The sequence below is a fragment of the Ovis canadensis genome, chromosome 13 (genome assembly GCF_042477335.2).
Source record: "Ovis canadensis isolate MfBH-ARS-UI-01 breed Bighorn chromosome 13, ARS-UI_OviCan_v2, whole genome shotgun sequence".
Classification (NCBI taxonomy): Eukaryota; Metazoa; Chordata; class Mammalia; order Artiodactyla; family Bovidae; genus Ovis; species Ovis canadensis.
In genome coordinates, this window is record NC_091257.1 from 74,528,733 (window position 1) to 74,551,435 (window position 22,703).

Genomic DNA, 22,703 nt, shown 5'->3' on the forward strand with positions numbered 1-22,703 from the left:
CGGTGATGCCATCCAACCATCTCATCCTCTGTTGTCCCCTTCTCTTCCTGCCCTCAATCCTTCCCAGCATCAGGGTCTTTTCCAATGAGTCAGTTCTTTGTATCAGGTGGCCAAAGTATTGGAGCTTCAGCTTCAACATCTTTTAGCCCTCATAAAAACTTATGAGTTAGGATTCTTATCTTTGTAGTTGAGGAAACTGAGGTACCAAGAAGTTAAATTGCATGTCAAGGTCACACACTCAAGCAGAGGAGCGAAGATAAAAAGTCAGGCAGGTGGGCTCTAAAGACCATGCTTTTAATCGCTACTCTCTATTACATTTCTATTATTTTGTATAACTTTTATATTATTCATTTTTATTGAAGTATAGTTTATTTACAATATTGTGTTAGTTTCGGATGTATAGCATAGTTATTTGAGGTTTTTGCAGATTACGTTCAATTATAGGCTGTTACAAGATATTAGATTTAATTCTTTGTGCTATACAGTAAATCCTTGTTGCTTATTTATGTATTTGTTGTTCAGTCGCTCAGTCACATCCGACTCTTTGTGAACCCCATGGACTGCAGCACGCCAAGCTTCCCTGTCCTTCACTATCTCCCAGAGTTGGCTCAAACTCATGTCCATTGAGTCAATGATGCCATCCAACCATCTCATCCTGATTTTATGTATAGTAGTTAGTATCTGTTAATCTAGATAAATGTGTCCTTCCCCTCTATAGTTTAAAACAAAACCAAACACACAAACAACGAAAACCCCACCACACTACTGCAGATGTTGTCCTATTCGGTCCCAAGATCCAACAGCCACATTTCGGCATCTTAAATAGCTCTTATCATCAGCCACACTGTAGAAGAGCCCTGAGAGAGACTTGTCACCAGTGAAGCTGATATACTATACCTTTTGTAGATTTAAAAAGCTACATTAGGCAAGTTTAGGATCTATTTTCTAGATCCCCCACCTGCTTCACACCACAGTCCTTCACTGCTTCAAAAAAACCACCTGGGAGAGTTGGGGACAGGGAAGGAATTACTCCTTCCCAGTTTAAAATCTGGTCCACCCAAGGTCTTAAACCTGAGGACTGTCTTGGGCCAAATCAAACATACTGTATGTGATCGACAAATGTTATTATATACCAATCTGAAATGCAAGCTCTACAAGGGCTGGACTCTGTTCACTGCTATAACCCCAGGGCCTAGAATGGTGTATGTCATAAGCACTTAATATGTATCTGTTGAGTGAATAAGGATAATAAAAATCCACCCTGCCTGGGTACTCAAGTTGTTTCAGATCACCCTTTCTTCTTTCTTTCCCCTTCTGACATCTATTCTTAGCCAAGCCTGTCAATAAGCTACTCCTCTTCAATTCTGGGCTCAAGGCAACAAAACCGAGCTAAATACTATCTGGGTAAAAGCTCGCTCACACAAGTGGTAGCTACCCAGCATTAATCTCTGTACACGTAGCTGTGATCAGAAGGGCAAACGCCATCACCTTGGGTGTTCACTCACTCTCAAATTCCATATACATTTGTTGGGAGTTGACTGTGTGGCAGACACATCACAGGGGTCTCAAAAGTGACACATACATGGCCCCTATCCACATAAGAAATAGACAAAGAATAAATAAATATAGTGATAAGCACAATAAAGTAAAGCAGCAGAAGAAGATAGAGCAATCAGAAGAGAGATGTATTTTGGCTACAGTGGGCTGGGATGACATTTCAGTAAAGAATTAACTGCTGTTAAAAAAAAAAAAAACACCAAATGATATGATTGTCTCAGTGAAGAACATATCAGGTTGAGGAAATTATACTCCAGGTTGAGGAACAAGGCCTCTGAGCTGGAACAGAATAAAAGAACTGGAGAAAGGCAGAAGAGGAGGTAAACAGATCACATCCTGTTTGATCACACAGGGTCTTGTGGGACTTTTTTTCTGAATACAATGGGAAATGACTGGAGGGGTTTAAATACAGCAGTTATTTAAATACAGTAGTGATACATGGAATTTACTTTAAAAAAAAAAAAAGAAGACTTATCTGGCTACTGATTGGAGACTCATATTGACCACCCAGTATGGCAGTCACTTATATTAATAGTAGGTAAACACCTTCTATATTAAAAAGTAATTACTGGTGCTAACTCTGAAATCCTGAATAACTGGATGGGAATCCTGGTTTCATTATCTAACAGTTGTGTGATCTTGGTCATGTTACTGACTCAATTTCCCTGTTAGTAGCCTACGACTTAGAGACTGAACAACAACAAAAGCAGGGAAATTATAATACATAATTTGCTCAATCATTGGTGAGAATTATGGATTATTCAATCACGTGTTTATCTACCTTATTTATAGTGCTGAAGAGGGGGAAAAGGTGCAGCCTCAGCCCCCAGGAGCTTACCACCCTCTGAAAGTTAAAGTCGCTCAGTCCTGTCCCACTCTTTGCAACCCCATGGACTATACAGTCCATGGAATTCTCCAGATCAGAACACTGGGAAATGTTCAGTAGCCTTTCCCTTCTCCAGGGGATATTCCCAACCCAGGGATCGGAACCCAGGTCTCCTGTATTGCAGGCGGATTCTTTACCAGCTGAGCCACAAGGGAAGCCCAAGAATACGGAGTGGGTAGGAGAAGGCAATGGCACCTCACTCCAGTATTCTTGCCTGGAGAATCCCAGGGACGGGGGAGCCTGGCGGGCTGCCGTCTATGGGGTCGCACAGAGTCGGACACGACTGAAGCGACTTAGCAGCAAGCAGCCTATTTCTTCTCCGCGGTCTCCTGCATTGCAGGCGGATTATTTACCAACTGAGAAGCCTAACCACCCTCTGAGACCAACAATAATCAACTCGAACGCAGTGTACACGGTGGTTACTTTTTAAGTGGAGGCCCTGACCTCAAAGGTAACGGTTTGAGACTTCACTGAGAAAACGATGTTACTGTGTACAGAACTCAATAAACAGCGACCATCTGTATCACTGTTACTAGCAGCAGACAAACTTCAGATCCTGGTTCTGCCACGTACTAGCTGTGCAACTTTCTCCTCCTGAGCCTCAATTTTCAAGTCTCAAAAGTGAGGCTTCTGAAAGTATATACCCGTAAGGCTGTTTTGAAAATTACATGAGACACCCTATATTATGCGTACTGTCGGATGAATGGCAACAGCCCGCAGTCAATAAAGGTCCCTTATTAACACTGTGGTTAATTTTGAGTTCTCTGAAAGGGATAAATAAGCCCGGTTGTATGCGGAAACCCGTTAACTCCTCCTCCCACCTCCCTTCGCTTCCTGGGAGCGTTCGCAGCCCGCACCACCCCCAGGTCCCACTGGGCCCACATAACTCACCTTCTCAACCTTCTTCGGCCCCTTCACCAGTTCATGCCTCTTAGGGATTGTTCCTCCGTCGCAACCCATCGCAAGCCAACAGAGTCCAGAGCAATCACCTACAGCAGCAACTTCCGAAGTCCCTGGCGACTGTTGGACTCACTTCCGGCGCGCCGCAATAACGCAATACGCCAGTCTCCACGCGGAGGGGCGGGGCGGGGCTTGTGCCCAGTCTTGGTTGCTATGGAGAGCGTCGCTAGGCGCTGGGTGTGGTCCCGCAGCGGCGGCCCCTGCAAAGCGAAGGCAGGGTCTTGGTGCAAGCAGTGTGCAGAGAGTTCTCCCACTCTCCGGCTGCAGCCAGTTCCTTCCTCTTTCCGGTGGACGTGGGATTCCTGCTGCATCTGCCTAATCGTTCTTCCACCCTTCGGGGGCGGGGTCCAGGGGGCGGTGCGGGTGGGGACGACTCAAGAGTAGCAGAGTGTTTTGGGGCCCCATCCCACCCCAGCCTTTCTGACTGGGCAGACATCCCTAGACTGGGACCGCGTGGAGGAAAAAACTGAGTTTTATTAGTGCAATTAGCGATGAATAGGGATGGATCCATCATTTCAGTTAACGTTTATGTGTCTAAAAGAGAACGTATCTTTTTACTGGGCGTCGGCTGTGATCGAAGCACTCACAACAAAGAAGTGATGTTAACCGAGATTGTGCGGGAGTGAGATTCTATATGGCCTTAAACTTTCTGATACTGCCGTGCATATTGTATATACATGAAATAGTTCACACAGTTTGTACATGTATATATTTCATTCACAGCATCCTGAAGCCCAGGCTAAAAAACAAATTTTTTAAATTGAAAGATTCCCCAGTGGCTCAGTAGAAAAGAATCTCTTTGCAATGCAGGAGACACAGAAGATCCAGGATCGTGAAGATCTCTGGGTCAGGAAGGTCCCGTGGAGAAGGAAATGACACCCTACTCCAGTATTCTTGCCTGTAAAATTCCATGGGCAGAGGAGCCTGGCGGGCTACAGTCCAACGAATTGCAAAAAGTTGGACATGACTGAAGCGACTGAGCACACATATAAAAAATTGAAAACAAAGAAAAAAGCAGGTATAATCAACAGGCACAGATATAAAATGTGCACTGATGTTCCATGCCTTTTCTGAGAGACAGGCTGTATCATATCTATAATGAGAACGCAAAACCCGTTAAAATCCATGATTGTCTGCTTTCATGCTCTTGACCGTCTTTCCATTTGTTCCTTTAATTACTATAAATATTAGAGGAAAGTTTATCCGCTGCTAGTAAAGCAGACCTTTTATGACTGGGTGTTTCCACCTTGATCAAAGTGAAACAAAAAGACTAATAATACTCCCCACTTGGAAACAGAAAATACAGTATATGTGGATTGAAAAGCTTCAAGGGCTAGATGATTGAGTTATCTGATACTGCAATTAATGAGAATTAAAAGAAAAATAAATCCTTTAATCAGTTGGTCTCTGATTAGTGCCTGATTTATTTTTATTAACATTTCAAGAACTGTAAACTCCCTAGGGACTTTGTTTTACTCCCTCTTGCATTCTCAGTGCCTGCAAGAGTCTTCAGTCCTCCACAAACCAAAAAGTACAGATTTATTCTGAAAGGGTTGACCAGCAGACCCTAAAAAATGTTTCATTCAACTAGAATCTCATTTCTAGGGTAGGGAAACAGAAGGCTGGAAAGATCAAAAGCACTGGTCCAAGGTTAAACAGCTAGTGAGAGCTGGGGATGGGTTCTAAGATTAGTTTTCTCTTAAAGCAATGGACAGAAAAACAGAGAATAGCAAAAATAAAGGATCTTTAGACACACTCTCAAACCAGTAATTTTTTCGGACAAGTACAACTACCCCTCACCAAATTCATTTGGGGCGGAATAAACAAAAATAGCTGCTCTTTATCAAACTGTAATTCTATGCTGGGAGAGTTGGAAGCGTCTTGCCTTCTGTCCTCTCAACCTTAGTATGGGGTATAGTGCCTTCTGTTACCAGGTGACAACCCTGAGGCCCAGATGTGCCAGATGTCTTGGGTCCATGGTATGTATTAGGAAGTAGAAGGGAAAGGAGGTGAGGGAGGGGCTTTTTCAAATGAGGCCCATCTAACCACAGATGCCAGGATCCTTCACCTCCTCCCCCCAAAGCTACTGGTGACACCCAGTGATAATGACTATGCGGGCGTTAAAGTTCAGGCAGCTGGATGCTTTTTCTCTTCCCCCTTGGTTTCCTCTTTTAGAATATTGGTTTCTAAGCTACTCTGTGTTGCAGACTATACACAGCCAAAATGTACAGGTTTATTTTTATCATCAGTAGCAACTAGTTTGTGTTGAGAGCTGTCAGGCATTGTATTCTGCCGTTGTTTCATTAGAGTATTTCATTTCCAGCCACACTGGGAAGTAGGTCTGTAATTTGCTGCTTCTTCCCACTGTCTTTGTGGAGTGAGCCAGTAAAGGATATTCCCTTACGAGGATCCCTGGTGACAAGTTTGATCCCTGGATCAAGCTGTGAACTTGAAGGGCAGGAGAGGAATGAAATCATGATAGAGAAAACCATTACCTTCTACCAAAATCAGTATTCCTTAGAGACGTCTCTGGTAGTCCAGTGGTTAAGACTCTGCTCTTCCATGCAGAGAGCACGGTTCCATTCCTGAGCAGAAAACTAACATCTCACATGCTGTTCAGCCAATTAAAAAAATCAGTATTCCAGTTTCAATGTATGATACCAGATGCTTGGGGCTAGTGCACTGGGATGACCCAGAGGGATGGTACGGAGAGGGAGGAGGAAGGGGGGTTCAGGATGGGGAACATGTGTATACCTGTGGCGGATTCATGTTGATGTATGGCAAAACCAATACGATATTTTAAAGTAATTAACCTCCAATTAAAATAAATGAGTTTATATTTTTTAAAAACTCAACATTCAAAAAATAAATAAATAAATCAGTATTCCTTAATCTTTCTGGGGTCATTGGGCCTGTTGGAGAATTTGGTAAAAACTTTGGACTTATTCCCCAGAAAAATTATCCATAAGCACTCAGGATGCTACAGTTTGTTATTTTAGTTGCTAAGTCGTCTCTGACTCTTTGTGACTCATGAACTGTAGCCCGCCAGGCTCCTCTGTCAATGGGATTTCCCAGCCAAAAATGCTGAAGTGGGTAGCCATTTCCTTCTCCAGGGGATCTTCCTGACCTAGGGTTTGAACCCTTGTCTCCTTCATTGGCAGGTGGATTCTTTACCACTGGGCCACCTGGGAAGCCCAACTGTACTTTATACATATATGCATTTTACTCATGGTTTCCTGAAGCCCAGGCTAAGAACCACTACTTTTAAGTGCTTCTACTGCCTGTTAAAATAGTTCCTAAATACTTCTGACTTCTAAACCATCGAGGGTTTTATTTCCTGTTAGCTCTGCCCATATGCTCTTCCAAAGCTGCAGTTTTAAATTCTGTCTGGAAAAAGCTGATATGCAGAATAACTCGTTCCAATAGTCAAGCATGAAAAAACAAAAAGGCAAAACTACGTGTTAGGATTCTCTAAGAATGTCACAGCCTGGGGACTTCCCTAGTGGTCCAATGATTAAGACTCTATGCTTCCAATGCAGGTGGCATGGGTTCAGTCCCCGGTGGGGAATTAAGATCCCACATGCCTCTTGGCATGGCCAAAAAATAAAAAGAATTTCACAGCCTCATTTAAGGTTACACTTGGGAGTGTGTCCCAAAGACAGTTAGAATAAAGTAGAAAATGGAAGTGATTGCAGCGGTAATTAACGACAAAAGTTACTTTTCGTTGCAGTTTTAGTGAAATATTAAAACTATTCCAGGACTCTACAGGGCCTTACATGAACTGGGCTCCTAACTACACCTCCCAGCTCATGTCATTCATTTTTCTATCCCACCTGGCATCTCCTCCACTTGGTAGAACTCTCCAGGTATACGTTTACTCTCCAGGCCGACATTTATTCTCAAGGTGTATGTTTGCTCTCCAGGTGTACAACTACTCTGCACACTCCCCTTGCTGTTCCCTTTGCAGAACACTCTTCCCCTGCATTTGCCAAGCTGACTCTCTTCAGTGAGGCATCATCACTTGGCTCCTGGTCCCCTCTTCAGAGCAATCTTTCCAGACCTCTCCATTTGAAAAGGCACATTTTGGTAGTTCTCTGGCGGGCCAGTAGTTGAGGTTCTGTGTTCCCAATGCAGGGGGCATGAGTTTGCTTGTTGGTCGGGGAAGTAAGATCTCCCATGCTGCAGGGTGCGATTAAAAACAAAAACAAAGAACTCAGGCTTCCCTGATGGTCCAGTAGTTAAGAATCTGCCTTGCAATGCAAGGGACACCAGCTCGAGCCCTGGTTCAGGAAGATCCCACATAGCACAGAGCAGTTAAGCCCACGTACCACAACTACTGAGCCCACCTGCCCTAGAGCCGGTGCTCCGCTACAAGAGAAGCCGGCCCCTGCTTGCAGCAACTAGAGGAAGCCTGAGTGCAGCAGTGAATACCCACTCCAGCTAAAAAATAAAATAAATAAATCTTTTTTAAAAATGCACATCTCCCCCATCACCCTACCCACTACCCTGATTTAATTTCTTCCTCGCATTTACCATCACTGATAACCTGTTATAAATGTAACATTTGATGTCCTGTTCACCATGGAGTTTTTGCATTAATTTAGATTTTTAATGTTGTATCAAAATATAATTTATATTTATTACCAAGTGCTGGGTGTGCCCGTCTGCATTTTGCATCCAAAGAGAGTGCCTCACTGGCCTTCACCCTCACTCTGGCCCTGGTATTCCATCTCCCTCAGCTGAGACGAAAGCTGCATGATGAGACCCTTTGTTTTGTCTACTGCAGCACATCTAGTGATCAGAAGAGGCCTGGGCAGATAGGAGATGTTCAATAAATGATTGTTAAATGAATGAAGGAAAGGAAAAGGACATTAGCAAATAACCTACAAATATGGGCAACTTGCAAAGGGAAAGCTTCAGGAGACCTGGGGAGCGTACTTGGGGAGAACAGAACATTTTAAAAAGATGCTTTGTTAAGAAAAATAGTTGCCACCCACCTCAGTTCTTGGCTCCCCCAGTGCCTATCACATTGAAAGATCTCTAAACGAGGCTTCTCACCACTTCCATCTTCCTGAGGAAATTTAACTTAATTGAGGTCAGGTTGCTACCACCACCACCACCACCACCACCATACACCCACCCTTTCCTCTTCCTACCTTGAGAGGAAACAGCACAGAATTCTGGACACTGAAGAAACAGACTTAGCAAAAAGCTGCTGAAACCTAAAATATGTGATTTTATCCTACTTTACAACTTTTTCAGAAGTAATTATCCTATTAAATCTATCAGTGGAAACTCATCCCTTAACTGCTCTCATTCAAAAAAAAGGAAGGAAACTCATTTAGCTAGCAGCAGCAGTTTTCAATATTTTGAACCCAGTGGTTTTGGTTTTATACTTTGTTGCCAAAGGTCCCTGGTTTAAACTGATCTCAAAAAAAGAAATATAGATAGATATAGCTCCAGACGTCTGTCTCTTTGTGGTGTCTCTGTCTCTCTTTTTGGCTCTATCTCTGGATCATTCTATCTCTCTACATACATAGGTACATACATAGTGTTCTGAAACCATGTGGGACCTGTTTATTACCTACTGGCGACTAGGTCACTTATAAAGGACTAAATGAGTTAAAACATCTAAAGCATTAGAACAGTATCTGAAATTAGTAATCACTTAATAGATACATCCCATTGCTATCAGTAGTGTGTAACACATCACTTTGCCTCCTGGAGCAAACACTGACTGGTGTCTCCCTGGAGCAACCCTTACTCTTTACGGTGCCATTTCTCACTTTGCTAGGGGTTCTGGCTGGGACACAGCGCTCCAGGGGTCTCTCGTGTTTCTGCATGTCTTCTGAACAGAGGCATTGGCTTGATATTTTGTTCCAGACTATCTCGTCAAGGATGTATGTAGCAACCCCCCTTGGAAGACAGAGACAACGTCTCCCTCCAGAGCAGAAGAGCAGGATTGTTTGCTGTCTAGTGTCATAAAGTCTCCCTCTGAGGCAAAGCTTGGTCAGGTTTACACAGAGACTGCTATAAAAGATTGGGAGCTTCCCAGGTTCAGGGTTTTTTTATGGCTTTGATGCAAACCCTTTGTCTGCACAGCATCACATACACACACATTTGCATTGCCCCTGGGACTTGAGGGGTATGGAGAAATGATGTAAAAATGAAGCATTAGCGCACTTCCCTGATGGTAGAGTGGCTAAGGATCGTCTTGCCAATGCAGGGGAGACGGGTTCTGTCTCCGGTCTGGAAAGATCCCATGTGCCACGGAGCAACTGAGCCTGTGCACCACAACCAAGAGCCCTGAAGTCACAACTACTGAGCCTGCACGCTCTAGGGCCTGAGAGCCGCAACAGATGAGCCCCTGTGCAGCAACTACTGAAACCCATGAGCACTCGAGCCTGTGCTCTGCAACGAGAGAAGCCACTGCAATGAGAAGCCCATGCACCGCAGCAAAAGCAGCCCATGCCCTCTGCAACTAGAGGAAGCCCACGAGCAGCGATGAAGACTCAGTACAACCGAAAATAAGAATAGATAATTTTTTTCATTTTAAAAATCAATCAGTAACCACTTGTGAGGCTATAAGAGGGGCCCTTTGACTCTGTGCAGGAGAGTTGACATAATAACAGGTCTGACTAATATCCTTAGAAAGGCCTGCTGGCAAGATTGGCTTTGGCAGTTGTATAGGAACTTGGTTTCAGGGAGAGTTTCCACCATCCCTGAGTTGATAAGAATGGAGCAGGGCCTAAACCGTTTGTACAAACAATGTGATTCACACAGGACATCTACTTCCCTTCAAAGAGTCTGGAACTTTGGTCCACGCCACACAGAGGCTCACACATGATCAACCCTAGTGAAACCCTGGAGGCCAGGCTGTCGTGAGTTTCTCTGGCGGGCCACACTCCCTGTATATTGTCATGGCTCCCAGCTAGGGGAATTAAGGAGGTCCTAGGTAACTCTTGGCAGCCTGAGCCTGCCCTGGCGCTTCATTCCCACATGACCTTTCCCTTTGCAGATTTTGCTCTGTCTCCTTTCATTGTGATAGATCAGAGTGGGGATACTATATGTGGGAACCTGTGAAGCTTCCTACCGAATCAGGGGGCCTCAGGGTGGTCTTGGGTACCCCTGACATGGTCTCTTACCCCAGAATCTCATGTCTTCTCTCAGCATCCATGAGATTATGGCAGGCTGACTTGTTACTTTGAAGTAAGGGAAGACATTTCACAGTTCTTGCTAGAGCCATCTCCTTATCTGTCTAGGAACACATGGCTCTGTGTGTGTGTGTGTGTGTGTGTGTGTGTGTGTGTGTGTGTGTATGTAGGGGTGAATCTCAGGTCTAGGACACCTCAGGTATTATACCCCTGTCTTACCATGGAGTTATTAGGGGCAGACATCTGATCTAAACTAGTCCAAGCAGAAAAGAAGACTCTTTCTTCCCCTCTGGCCATAGACCAAGAAAGACCATAACTCATGGCAGACACCTTGAAACCATGAGAGCTAACACAGAGAAAGTGGGGCTCATAAATTGGGCCTTGATGATTCTGCTGGGGGTATCCAAAGCAGCTGTTTTGGAAGCCAGCTTGCCCCTGGATTATGTTAAGATACTTGAGTCAATACATTCCTTTTATTGCTTAAGAGAGATGGTATCAGGAGTCCTAACTGACACAGATCACGGCTGCTCCCAGAAAATGTCTCTAGTCTAGCGCAGAGAACCAAGCCTCACCAGGACAGCATCCTTCTTTAGGGACCCTGAGAGTAACTCCATGTATACAATCAGTCTTTTGGTAGTCAACAATTTAAAAGTGCAGAGTAGCAGATAGGAACTGCAGCTGGTACCATTTCAGGTAATTTCCAGCCTAGAGATGGCTCATGGCAGAGGGGCACATAGAAGACATGAACCTCCACTTGAAGTGATGAGGTAACCATAGAAATGTGAACTAAAGCCCCAGCTGCAAGGACAGGAAGAGGAGGTGTTTGACTTGGCGCGGGGGAGTAGGGGGAATTCTGGGCCAATCTCAGATCTGTGCCCAGTGATAGGGATGCTGTTTATACCACACTTCCTGGCTCTACTTTTCCCGAGCTAGCGTTGCATGGTGCAAACTTGGCCTCTACTTCCTCTCCTTGCACACTTTGGGGAGAAGCATTTGCGTGACACAAATAAACATTTTGCTTTGGTACCAGAACCCAAGTGACAAAGATCAAACATCTTTCCAAAGAAAAGACTGGTGCAAAGGACGTTTCAATTCATGACTGTATTGACATAATATTATAAATGGTAACACATTTGAGACTATTGAGGTATAAACCTTTTCTGATTGAACATACTAAACGTTCAATCCATGTGTTGAATTTATTAACACAGAATCTATAATGTACAAAATAAATAGGGAACCCAATAGAACATATTATGTTACAAATTTACTGCTACTTATAACATGCTGTTTAACTCTGTTCAGATAAAACAGCAAATATATATATACATATTTGGTATAAGTCACAGATACAGAATTTGTACCAGTCTCACAGAATTAATTCTATCCAAACTGAAAATTTTACTACATTTTCTAGCAGATGCAACAGAAATTAATCACTTGAAAATAATCTCTGCCCCCATTCTCATATTCTATTTTCTCCCTGTTGTTTAGTCGGTCGCTCAGTCATGTCTGACTCTCTTGCCAACCCATGGACTGTAGTCTGCCCAACTCCTCTGTCCATGGGATTTCCCAGGAAAGAATACTGGAGTGGGTTACCATTTCCTTCTCCAGGGGATCTTCCCAAACCAGGGATCGAACCACGTCTCCTGCATTGGCAGGTGGGTTCTTTACCACTGAGCCCCCAAAGAAGCCCCAAAGTAGGCTTCTCCCTAGCACCTAATATATTGTGTATGTACTTCTTCATCATTTGTCTGTCTCCCCACTAGATTGTAAATGCCCTGAGGGCAAAGCCTTGGTCTGATTCAGTGCTACATGCCCAGCACCTAGAATTTAACATACAATAGATACCCAATAAATAAGTACTGAATGAATGAATGAACTTAAAACAGGCACACATTGAGCTAATATAAAAAACTGGATTCCACAACCTCATTTCACACACTGGCCCTACACGATAGGTCCTTTCTTCACACCTAACTCCTCCCTGACTCTGTGGGATAAGCCAATACCCTGGAGTTGCCCAGACCCTCGGTAACACTGGGTTTGGGCACCATGACAATTGCCATCCACTGTATACCCCCAGGTTGGTTTTTCCCAGAGGACAGACTTGCACAGGTTGTGGGTGTGCAACTGAAGTGAAGAGTTTAACAGGGAGAAGGAGGCTTATTCCAACATCCCCCTGAATTGCTGTGCATGCTGCTCCAGCTTCTTGGCTTCGGCCTGGAGGTGCTGCAGGGCGGCGGGGCTGGGGTGCTGGAGCACGGCGTGCTTGGTGGCCAGCGCTAAGTCCTTGAGCAGGCTGCAGAGGCAGCTGCTGCCTCTCAGGATCTCATTGCGAACGTCCCGCTCCTGGGTCTCCCGGCACAGCCTGTCCACCAGCTTCTGCCCGACCGTGATGACCAGCTTGCTCTGCGTGATGAAGGTCTCGGGGGGTTGGCTGTTCTGGAGGCTGCTGTTCAGCACGCCGATGGCTTTGAAGAGCGCCCCAAAATAGAGGCGGCAATGTTCAGAAAGGCGAATTTTCTTCTCAGGATTCTGCTGACTCAAAGGTCGGGGGACCAGGGAGCTAGAATTCTAGAGAAGGGGAAGCAGATGACAGATTAGAGAGATGCAAGCAACAGGCTGTGACTGTCTCTCTTCTCCTGTTTTTGCTTAATTTGCAGACTTTTTATAAGAAAAAGTATAGTTTTGTTTGGGAAGCTCCATGTGCAGGTGTAACATTCTGCCTAACAAATTAATGTTAATTCAAAGCATGTTGTGTTGTTTAGTTGCTAAATCCTGTCCAACTCTTTTGTGACCCAAAGGACTGTAGCCCGCCAGGCTCCTCTGTCCATGGGATTCTCCAGGCAAGAATACTGGAGTAGGTTGCCATTTCCTCCTCCAGGAAATCTTCCCGATCCAGGGATCAAATCCTGGGTCCTTGCCATCTCATTGACAAGGAGGTTCTTTACTGCTGAGCCACCAGGGAAATCCTTTTTAAAGCTTCCTTATAAATATAATCTTATATATTGTGTTATATATAATCATTCATATTAGATATACATAAAATTATATTCAATCCTCTCAACAATTACAAACCCATTCTAAGAAACTTACTGACAATGACTAAATTTATACCTTTTTTTAAAAGTTTTTTCTTTTTATGTTGATCCTTTTTTAATGTTTTTATTGAATTTGTTACAATATTGCTTCTGCTTTACATTTTGTTTTTTTTTTTACTTCCAGGCATGTGGGAACTTAGCTCCCAAACCACACCCCTTGCACTGGAAGGCAACATCTTAACCACTGGACCACAGCCAAGTCCCCTAAATTTATAAATTTTAAAAAATGCAGGAGAGTTGATGGTGAGCAATTTTAAAATTTTAAATTGAGTAATTTTAAAATTTACTCAAAGAATAGGTTTTAAAGCATTACAAAAAAATCCTTCCTAATTCCAGTATAAGAGGTAAACTTGAATTCCCCCAAATTTCCAAAAGAAATCAAAATATACTGACCTATTTGCTTCAAGATTAAAATATTTATCTTACTTGCTAGTTAAAGTTTCATTTAGAATTTTACTTTCGTTAATTTTATTTTCTGCAATGTGGCGCCAAAGCCTATTCACTAGTGAAAGATTCTCAGCATCAAATTTAGTGTCAGCCACCCCAGGTAACAATCAAAATCCCCTTTGTTAGGTGATAGGTGAGGAGATTGAGTATCCCGGAAGAGAAGAGGTCACCTAGGGTCACTCAATTAGCAAAATAAAGATTGGAGGGCTGGACTTCCCCGGCAGTCCAGTGGTTAAGACTCACATTCCCAATGGAGGGACCCAGGCTTAAATCCCTGGTCAGGGAGCTAGATCCCACATGCCACAGCTAAGACGTGGTGCAGCCAAATATATAAATAAATACTGAAAAAAAGCTCTGGAGCTCTAAGCCAAGTCAGCAAGCCTAAAATTCTCATTCTTTGTTAAACTACACCCTTTTATCAATCTAAGATCTCAAAACTCACAGCTCAGAAGCACTCAGACTGCGTTATGGTCTGACTGTGTCTCCCTAAAATTTGTATCATGAAATTCTAACCCCTCAAGGGAAAGGTATTAGGAGATGGAGCCTTTGGGAGGTGGTGACTAGAATTAGGGCTTCCCCGGTGGTTCATGGCCCCCAGAGTGGGGGATTAGTGCTCTTATAAGGGTCATGTGAGAGCTTGCTTCCCACCTGTGTCCTTTGCCAGGTCCGAAGCCTGGGAGGGATCTCTCACCAGAACCTGACCATGCTGGCATCCTGACCTTAGACTCCTAGTCTACAGGACAGTGAGACATAAATTTCTCTTATTTGCAAGCCACCCAGACTACTGTACTTTGTTGTAGCAGCACAAACAAGGACAAGTGATGAAGAAAAGATCAGAGTGTTAGCTGTGGTAGACTCTTGGAGGGGCAGGAAGCATGAGAAGAATGCATCAGAGGCTAGAAATGAGAAGCAACCATCTGGGGAATTGGAATGTTGGCATCTTAGCTTGAGGGTATTACCTGTAGGTAAACAAACAATGTGCTGCCTTTTATCCTGGGGTGTTGGAAATCTCTGGAGGTATTTTTGGTTGTCACACTGATGAGGGAGCACCACAGGATGCCAGCAGTCAGGGGACTAGGGACGCTGAATGGTTCATCCCACATGACGGAGAATTGTCTGCCCAATGGTCAGTGGTCCCTCTACCCACACTAAGAAGTAGTCAGTCTAAAGCAGGATATTTCCAAGTGTCCTTGGACCACTGCACCAGTAGCACCTGAGAACTTATTAGAAAAGAAAATTCTCAGGCCCTACCCTAGACTTACTGCATCCTGAACACTGGGGTGGGACCCAGTTCTCTGGATTTTAACAAGCCCTATAGGAAACTGTGACACACTCTCAAATTTGAGAATTGCTAGTCCAAGACAGACTTCATGTTGAATAAAATAGCATGACTTTTAGCAATGTGACAGGCCACTAAGTTTGGGGTTTGGATTCGCAGAACGAACCATCAGGAGGCCTGGGTTATTATCCTAGCTGGCCTCTGAAAAGGCAACAATCTTATCCATATCACTGAATAACTCTGACCCTCCTTGCCTACCCTGATCCCCCAGCTGGAAAGTTGAGTGGGTTCACTGGTTCCCAGGCTTCAGTTATGCAAAGAAAACCTTCACACGCTGTGAAGTTTCTACCTTCCTCTTGACTTCAGTTGGCTTCGTCTTTATCTTTAAACGATCGTTTTTACTTAAAACTGTTTAAATTGGTAAATGGAAAACTAGTATCATTTGCCAGCAATAGGAGGTGGCCAATTAAAATTAAGCACAATGATAATATCTTTGATTTAACAAAGAACATAAAAAAAATAAATTAATTAAATAAATTAAAAAGAACATCATACGTCAAAGAGGTACTGAAGGTACACAAGCCTCAAACCAAAATGGTTTTTCTGTTGTAATCAGAAACATTAAAAGAGAATGTCAGACCGATAAACGGATAGAAGGTAAATTAAGTGAAGACACAATGAGAAGACGATCATGTACAAGCCAGGGAAAGAGGTGCCTCAGAAGAAACGAACCTTGATTTTGGATTTCTAGCCTCCAGAATTGTGAGAAAATAAATTTCTATTGTTTAAGCCAAAGGGCAGGGGCGGGGGGAGGCGGGGGGGAATGAAAAGAATGTTAGGCCATATGACTTAATGCCAGGTCATTGATAAACTTGCAGAGGACCTAGAATTATTTCACTAATGGTCAAAGGACCGTGTTCCACACTTGGGGGCTCACTGGGCTAGTTCATCTCCAGGGTTCCTTCTACTGTAAATAAGGAAGAACTATCACAAAACCAAGTCTCCTCCCATATGGGTCAGGGCTGTGATGTTGAATTATTCAAGCAGGAGATGTCTCCGGGGATAAAGCGTTTCAGTCAATTAGAAGGGTTGGAGAGTTAGTCAGCATCATCACTTACCTGTGTTTCTAAGTCGCTGTTTTCATCCGACCTTTGTTCCAAGATGGGCTTTTCTCTCTCTTCCAGGCAAGGCAACTTCTGAAATATAAAATCCCTTCAAATTACCAACCAAAATGGTCTTTACCTACTGCATAGCTGTTTAATCCACTTTAAAACTTGAGCATTCCTCTTTATGCTTTTGTTGAGGTTCTGCCTATGATACCTTTTGCCAACAAAGAAGATTTTAGCAGGTTAAGAGTTGAATTTTGCCTGTCAACACAGCCTAACAGAAGGACACAGAGTTTAACCGGAAATGAAAAATATCTAAATGTCCAGTTTCTCCGGAATGTCTTAAAGCTCTTGCACCACCAGGCATGTCAGCAGAAAACCCCAAGACTGGGGCCAAAAGCACCAAGTTATCCTGTGACACAGCCCCTGTTACCTGCTGCATCTCCTGCAACTTGCAATTCTTGAACTAAAGGTGTCTAACTATAGTGTCTCATCTCATGGAGGAAAAGTATTTCTAAGAGTAACTAGAGGTCTGGAGGCTGCTAGGACCATGGACAATTTGGAAGAGTGTTTATACTTCCTCTTATGTTCCTAAGAAGCACACTGACAATGACTCAGTTTATAACTTTCCAAAGTGCAAGGAAACTTGATGGTGAGACTAAAAATTTTGCTCAAAGAACAGGTTTCAGAAGGTGTTCAGAATCCATTCTTATCCTGGCATCAGAGGGAAGCCCTAAAGCCTAAAATGTCCAAATAGACATCCTGTTTGTCTTGATATTAAAACATCATCTTTCTTCTTACTAAGATCTCATGCAGAATTCTACCTTCATGATTTTTATTTTCTGGAAAATGGAACTCATGCCTCCCCAAAGATGAAATAGTAGATTCTCAGCATCTAACTTATGGGTGACCACTCCAGATAAAAATGGAAAGCCCCCTTATATTGTATTAATACCACGTGGAACTCTGAACTCACCTGTTCACAAACATTTGTCCTGTTCTTCTCTAGTAGTTCAGGAGAGTGTTTGCTTTCTTTTTGCTTATGAAAAGGAGTGTTCCTTTGATAGGATTCAATCTCCCTTTTGGGAAGCTGGATGGATTTGGCAAGCTTAAACTCTGCACTTGGGGTCAATTGCACGGGATCTTCCTTTTCACAGTTCGGCTTGAAAAGGAGCCTCCCATTGGCAATGATGATGGAGGCGAACCTCTTGACGTCTTCTGGAACCATCCGTGCCACCTGAACAAATCTCTCCAGGTCATCCGGGCTGTTCTGGATTTTGTCGGTCACAAGGACTTCCAGGGACCAATCGCAGCTCTCCAGCCTTTCCTTTGTTTCAAGCAGGATTTGGTAGGAGTTGGAGATCGTCTGTAGCTGATCCCTAATTCTGGCCTGAAGGTTACTGTTGGTGAGGTTGCAGGTGGTTCCACAGACTCCTTGGGCAAAATCCAGGAATTCTCTCAAGGATTCCTCTGTGCGGTCAGCGGCCCTGCGGATTGCATCGATGTTGGCCTCCAGAGAGTCCCTGAACCTCCACTTCCTACTGACAAAGAGCATCAGGCCCCCGACGGAGTTGGCCACCTTGTGCTGCAGAACTGTGACCGTCTCTCTGGCCAGGTCCAGGTCCAAGGGGAGCTCTCTGGCTGACTCCTCTGAGAAGGAGCTGGACGAAGAGTCAGTGGATGTGGAGGAGCAGGAGGAAAGAATGCTGGCTCTACTGTCAGAGCTGGACACAGAAGAGCTGTCTGGTTCAGGGGACAGCGATGCTGCCTGGCTGGAAAACCATGAGGAGTTATGGTCCAAGGAATTCTCTGAAGGCATGTTGGCTTTTCCCAGCTCTTTCCCAGACTGAGGGTCCCTCGGCCTTGCTTTAGGGATGTCGTAAATATTCGGCTTGGTGTTCTGCTGCTCCACTCGGGGGATCAGAAAACTTGAAGGAACCTTGTAGCTGACACCTTCATCCAAAGGGAATGCACCCTTGGCTAGTGGAAAGCTATAAGAAGGAATTTCTGGAAGGCTGAATTTTTTCTGCATGGGCATGTTTTTCTGTGGGTGTGGACTGGGAGTCCCTGCTCTGCTGCTCGGAGGGCTGTGGAAGCTGGACATACACCTGGGGAGGGCATGGTGCCCCGATTTTTCCACAGAGCTACTTGGAGATGCATTTCTTACATCAGCCTTTTCCAGAGACACTGGCGTGTCATAAACCCATTCTGATTTCTGAGGGCTTGGCAATGTGTTGCAGCCACCCCTCCTTAAGGCGATGCTTGATGTCGGGGGAATATTCTGCCTCTGTGAAGAACCACACAAAGTCACCCATTATTTAGTTTAAGGAAAAGACAGTGTGAGCGACTCGGGGGATTCATGTGTATAACACTGAGGAGCCACCAAGCGCTGGGCACTGTGCATCTTGAAAGCCTGATGGTCACTCCTCTGCTCAAGTTTCTGCAGTGGCTTCCCACTTCCGCCACCACTCAAGCCCTTCACAGTCTGGCTCCAGCCTCCTTTTGAGTCTCCTCACTCTCTGCCTCTGCCACCACACCTGGCACTCCCCTCCTTCAAGGACCAGCGACTCAGGCTGCTTACCTTTCTCTGAACCCAAAATGCTCTCCTGCACAGCTATGTTTAATTCTGTCCAAGCTGGTTCCTCTGTTCTGTTCTCAGTGTCCACTCAACCCCTTGCTTTCCATCTAACAAACTCCTGTGCATCCCACATGACACTGCTGAGACGCCACCTCAGGCATGAGTGCGTACTTGCTGAGTCACTTCAGTCATGTCCCACTCTCGGCGACCCCATGGACTATAGACCACCAGGCTCCTCTGTCCATGGGACTCTCCAGGCAAGAATACTGGAGTGGGTTGCCATGCCCTCCTCCAGGGGACCTTCCTGACCCAGGGAGAGAATGTCTCCCTCATCGGCAGGTGAGTTCTTTATCACTAGCGCCACCTGGAGAGCCCACCTTGGGCATAGGTGTATTTATTGTATGCAAGTGACAGAATCCATTGATAAGCATAGATTACAGATCTCAAGTTAAGTCACCTCCCCTCCATACAAATAAAAACCTACCTCAATGCAACATGTCTCCAAGGTAGATTGCAAGAAGCATTTATCTCAAGTTTCCTGCGCTCTTGCTCTGTGCCAAGCCCTGTACTAGGTCCTTCGCAGGGATTATGTCAATTCTCACAGTAAGTTTGTAAAAAGAAATGGAGGCGTACGGAAGTCAAAGGATTTATCTAGACCACATGACTTGTCTGGTTCCTGAACACCGTTGCAGTTACAAGTTTTGCCTCCAGTAAAGTAAATTCTGCTATGAGGGATTTGAGTTCCTAATTTTGACCAAGCAAACAACATTTCCCCGAGGCGGTTCAGGTTTGCACAGTCTCAGATCTCAGTGCTGATCATACTTACATTTGTTTGGCTGGCCGGGGGACCCAGTGCTGCCTTTTGGGGGCTGGGGGGGATATCATATAGCTGCTGCGTGCCTGGCTCCTAGGAAAAGACCACGAAGCAGGTCAACTTGGAATTTTCCTTCCTGGTGACTGCACATCACAAACCATCTCAACGTGAAAACACAAATCACTGAAGCCTTTGGAGCTTTCAGTCATGATGGTTTTATGGCTCAAGTGTGTGCTGTTCTGAATACATTTTCAACAATGGGCTCTGTGTTTTTTAAAAAAAGCACCTTCTCAATCAAAATGGGGACAAACTATAGAGAAAATTAGCTGCAGTTGTCTGAGTTAAAAACAGCAGTTCATTTCCTTCTGTGAGTTCACCTTAAGATTGAATTAAAGAAGACTAAATGTAAGATTGGAATTTACTATATCTTTTTTCTTTCTTGTTTTTCCCAGAAGAAAATTTCCTGTGTTTATAACTCATGTATTAATCCTGCAAATATTTACTAAGTGCCTACTAATGACTAGCCACTGAACTAAGTGACATATGGACACCCAGTAATGAGCAAAAGACATGGCACCTCAAGAGATAATAGACATTTGTGGGGGAGGTACAACAATTAGGAAATACATATATTAGGATGTGAAAAATAGGTTCCATATTCCAAGGTAAAGTGAAAGAGCACCAGAACAGGTTTTGCAAAGAAAGAGAAACGAAGCTGAAATTTGGAGATTTTTGTTTTGGGCTTTTTTTTTTTTTTTTGGCCACACATCATGACTTGTGGGATCTTATTTCCCCAACCAGGGATTGAACCTGGGCCCTCAGCAGTGAGAGTCCTAATCACTGGAGAGACTCAGGCCATGAGTCTCCTCCGAGTCTCCTCCTTTCACTTTATAGGCAGGGGGAAGTTTGGTACTGCCTGCTCAGAGCATTAAATCCCTCCACCGAGACTTCTTACTACCTGGGAGCAACCAGGAAGTCACCGAACCAGCCTGAATTTTTATTTTGACTGAAGCTGTGGCTCTCAGCCCTGGCTGAGCCTGAGAACCAACTGGGAGCTTTAACATTCCTACTGCTCAGGGCCCACCCTAGATCTCAAACCTGAGTCTCTGGGCATGGTTCCAGGAAGCAGGTGTGGCTGAAGCACCCAGGCCATTCCCCTGTGCTTGGTGGGCAGGGGAGAGCATGGTCATGGGGCAGTTCTGATGGGCTAAGAAGTAAGTGAAATTGTTTTCTGATTATAGGAAGTATGTCTTACAAAACTGATGTACCAGTTACATTCAAATAAGGTAAAAAAAAAAAAAAAAAAACCCTGAAATTTCCTCCCCCAGAGATAATCAGTGTTAAGATAACCAACAATAATGTTAAGACTATGATGTATATCCTTTGTGTTACTATTACTTTTTAAAAGTGCAGATATGTGTATATAGGTGTGTGTATATATTGTTGTGTTAGTCACTCAATCGTGTCCGACTCTTTGTGACCCTATGGACTGTAGCCGACCAGGCTTCTCTGTCCATGGGATTCTCCAGGCTAGAAAACTGGAGTGGGTTGCCAACCCTTTCTCCAGTGTGTATATATGCATGGATATAAAGTATTACAAATGTGAAGTAAAAAAATTTTAAATATTCAAAATTCAAATAGTAGTAATATTCTTCTGAGCATGTCTGGGTTCCCTGGGCACAAAGCTGGTTTCTAAGCGGTGATGGGTCCCTTGGAGTCAGAACTGAAGCTCCAAAGATCTCTCAATGGTAAAACTGAAATGGAAGGTCAGCAAGACGCTGAGAGCCAACAGTTCAGATGGAGAAACGGGGGCGGAGCAGGGCCACGGATGAGGCTCACCTTCAGGGTTGGTGGGCACCGGTTCTGAGCAGGCACATCGTACACCTGGCAAGCGAGGGCTGGTAATGAGGTCCGAGCAGGTCTGGGAATCATGAAGACAGCCTTGGGGAGAAAAAAAAGAACAGAGGGAAAGAAATGTTACCACCGCATCCATGGACCACGAAACAGCAAAGGCACCACTAACATGCCAGGACATTCTCTGGGCACCTCTCATTGGAGACCCTTTGCTCTGAGACTGGAGACAGCAGGACTCTGGTGGAGGGCAGTCTTCCTCACCATGTGGATCAGCCTCATCTGGGAAGTGGGTTGGAAATGCAGATTTCTGGGCCCCATGTGCATTGCACAGAATCTCTGAGTCTTGATGGAGAGCCTGGGAATCTGCAGTATCGTCAGGGCCCCCAGGTGATTCTGATGTTCTCAGAATTCTATTTATGGAGCTGACTTTGTGGGTCACACTTGCCCAAGAGACAACCTACAGCCTTTGATGGGACTTTCCTTGGTTTGGAATTGTAGGTGGAAAGAAGCCAGTTCAGAAATGCCCATTGTTTCTTGGAAAATGTAGATGGGAACTAAGGAACATTTTTTGAGAAACATGGTTTTGAAAGGTTTAGGGGACAGAAGGAAACTCTAGTTCAAGAACTAGACAGTCTATAAGCAATTTAAACCTAAAAGCAGATTTCATCAGGAAATCTGATCTTTTTACTTGAAATACAAAAGATTACCCTTTCTGAATTTAAACCAAAATCAAATACTTACTTTATATGGTCATTTTTTTTTAAGAGAGGCCAGTGTATTATAATAAGGAAGTTGGAATAAAAAGTAAAACAAAGCTCAAGATCGTGGTTACCCTGGGGGGAAGTGGCTGGGAGAGGTGGGAGGGGGCTTCTGGGTTGTTGGTTTCATTGTGTTTCTGGATTCGGATACTAGTGACTGAACTGCGTACTCTGAGGATCTAGAGGTTAAACTTAAGTAAAACATT

At 44.3% G+C, this 22,703-nt stretch overlaps 2 protein-coding genes across 5 annotated transcripts in view; both read right to left on the reverse strand.

Moving 5' to 3' along the window:
- The window catches only part of RTF2 (replication termination factor 2), a 50,545-nt gene extending 41,807 nt beyond the window's left edge, over positions 1–8,738 (reverse strand). The window contains exons 1-3 of one of the 3 annotated variants that reach the window (XM_069546837.1): positions 8,560–8,723; positions 8,401–8,474; positions 3,335–3,603 (exon numbers count right to left, since the gene is read on the reverse strand). In XM_069546837.1, the coding sequence (XP_069402938.1) occupies positions 3,335–3,403 (69 nt within the window). In that variant the 5' untranslated portion in view covers positions 3,404–3,603; positions 8,401–8,474; positions 8,560–8,723. Of the gene's footprint in view, positions 1–3,334; positions 3,604–5,898; positions 5,989–8,400; positions 8,475–8,559 lie in introns of those variants that run through there. The other 2 variants (XM_069546835.1, XM_069546838.1) reach the window with 2 other exon arrangements.
- Positions 8,739–11,643: 2,905 nt separating this feature from the next.
- Positions 11,644–22,703, reverse strand: part of CASS4 (Cas scaffold protein family member 4) — a 38,489-nt gene continuing 27,429 nt past the window's right edge. For both annotated transcript variants that reach the window (XM_069546840.1, XM_069546842.1), the window contains 5 exons: positions 21,725–21,826; positions 19,898–19,978; positions 17,470–18,780; positions 16,506–16,583; positions 11,644–13,134 (listed from right to left, as the gene is read on the reverse strand). In XM_069546840.1, the coding sequence (XP_069402941.1) occupies positions 12,724–13,134; positions 16,506–16,583; positions 17,470–18,780; positions 19,898–19,978; positions 21,725–21,826 (1,983 nt within the window). In that variant the 3' untranslated portion in view covers positions 11,644–12,723. The remainder of the gene's footprint in view (positions 13,135–16,505; positions 16,584–17,469; positions 18,781–19,897; positions 19,979–21,724; positions 21,827–22,703) is intronic.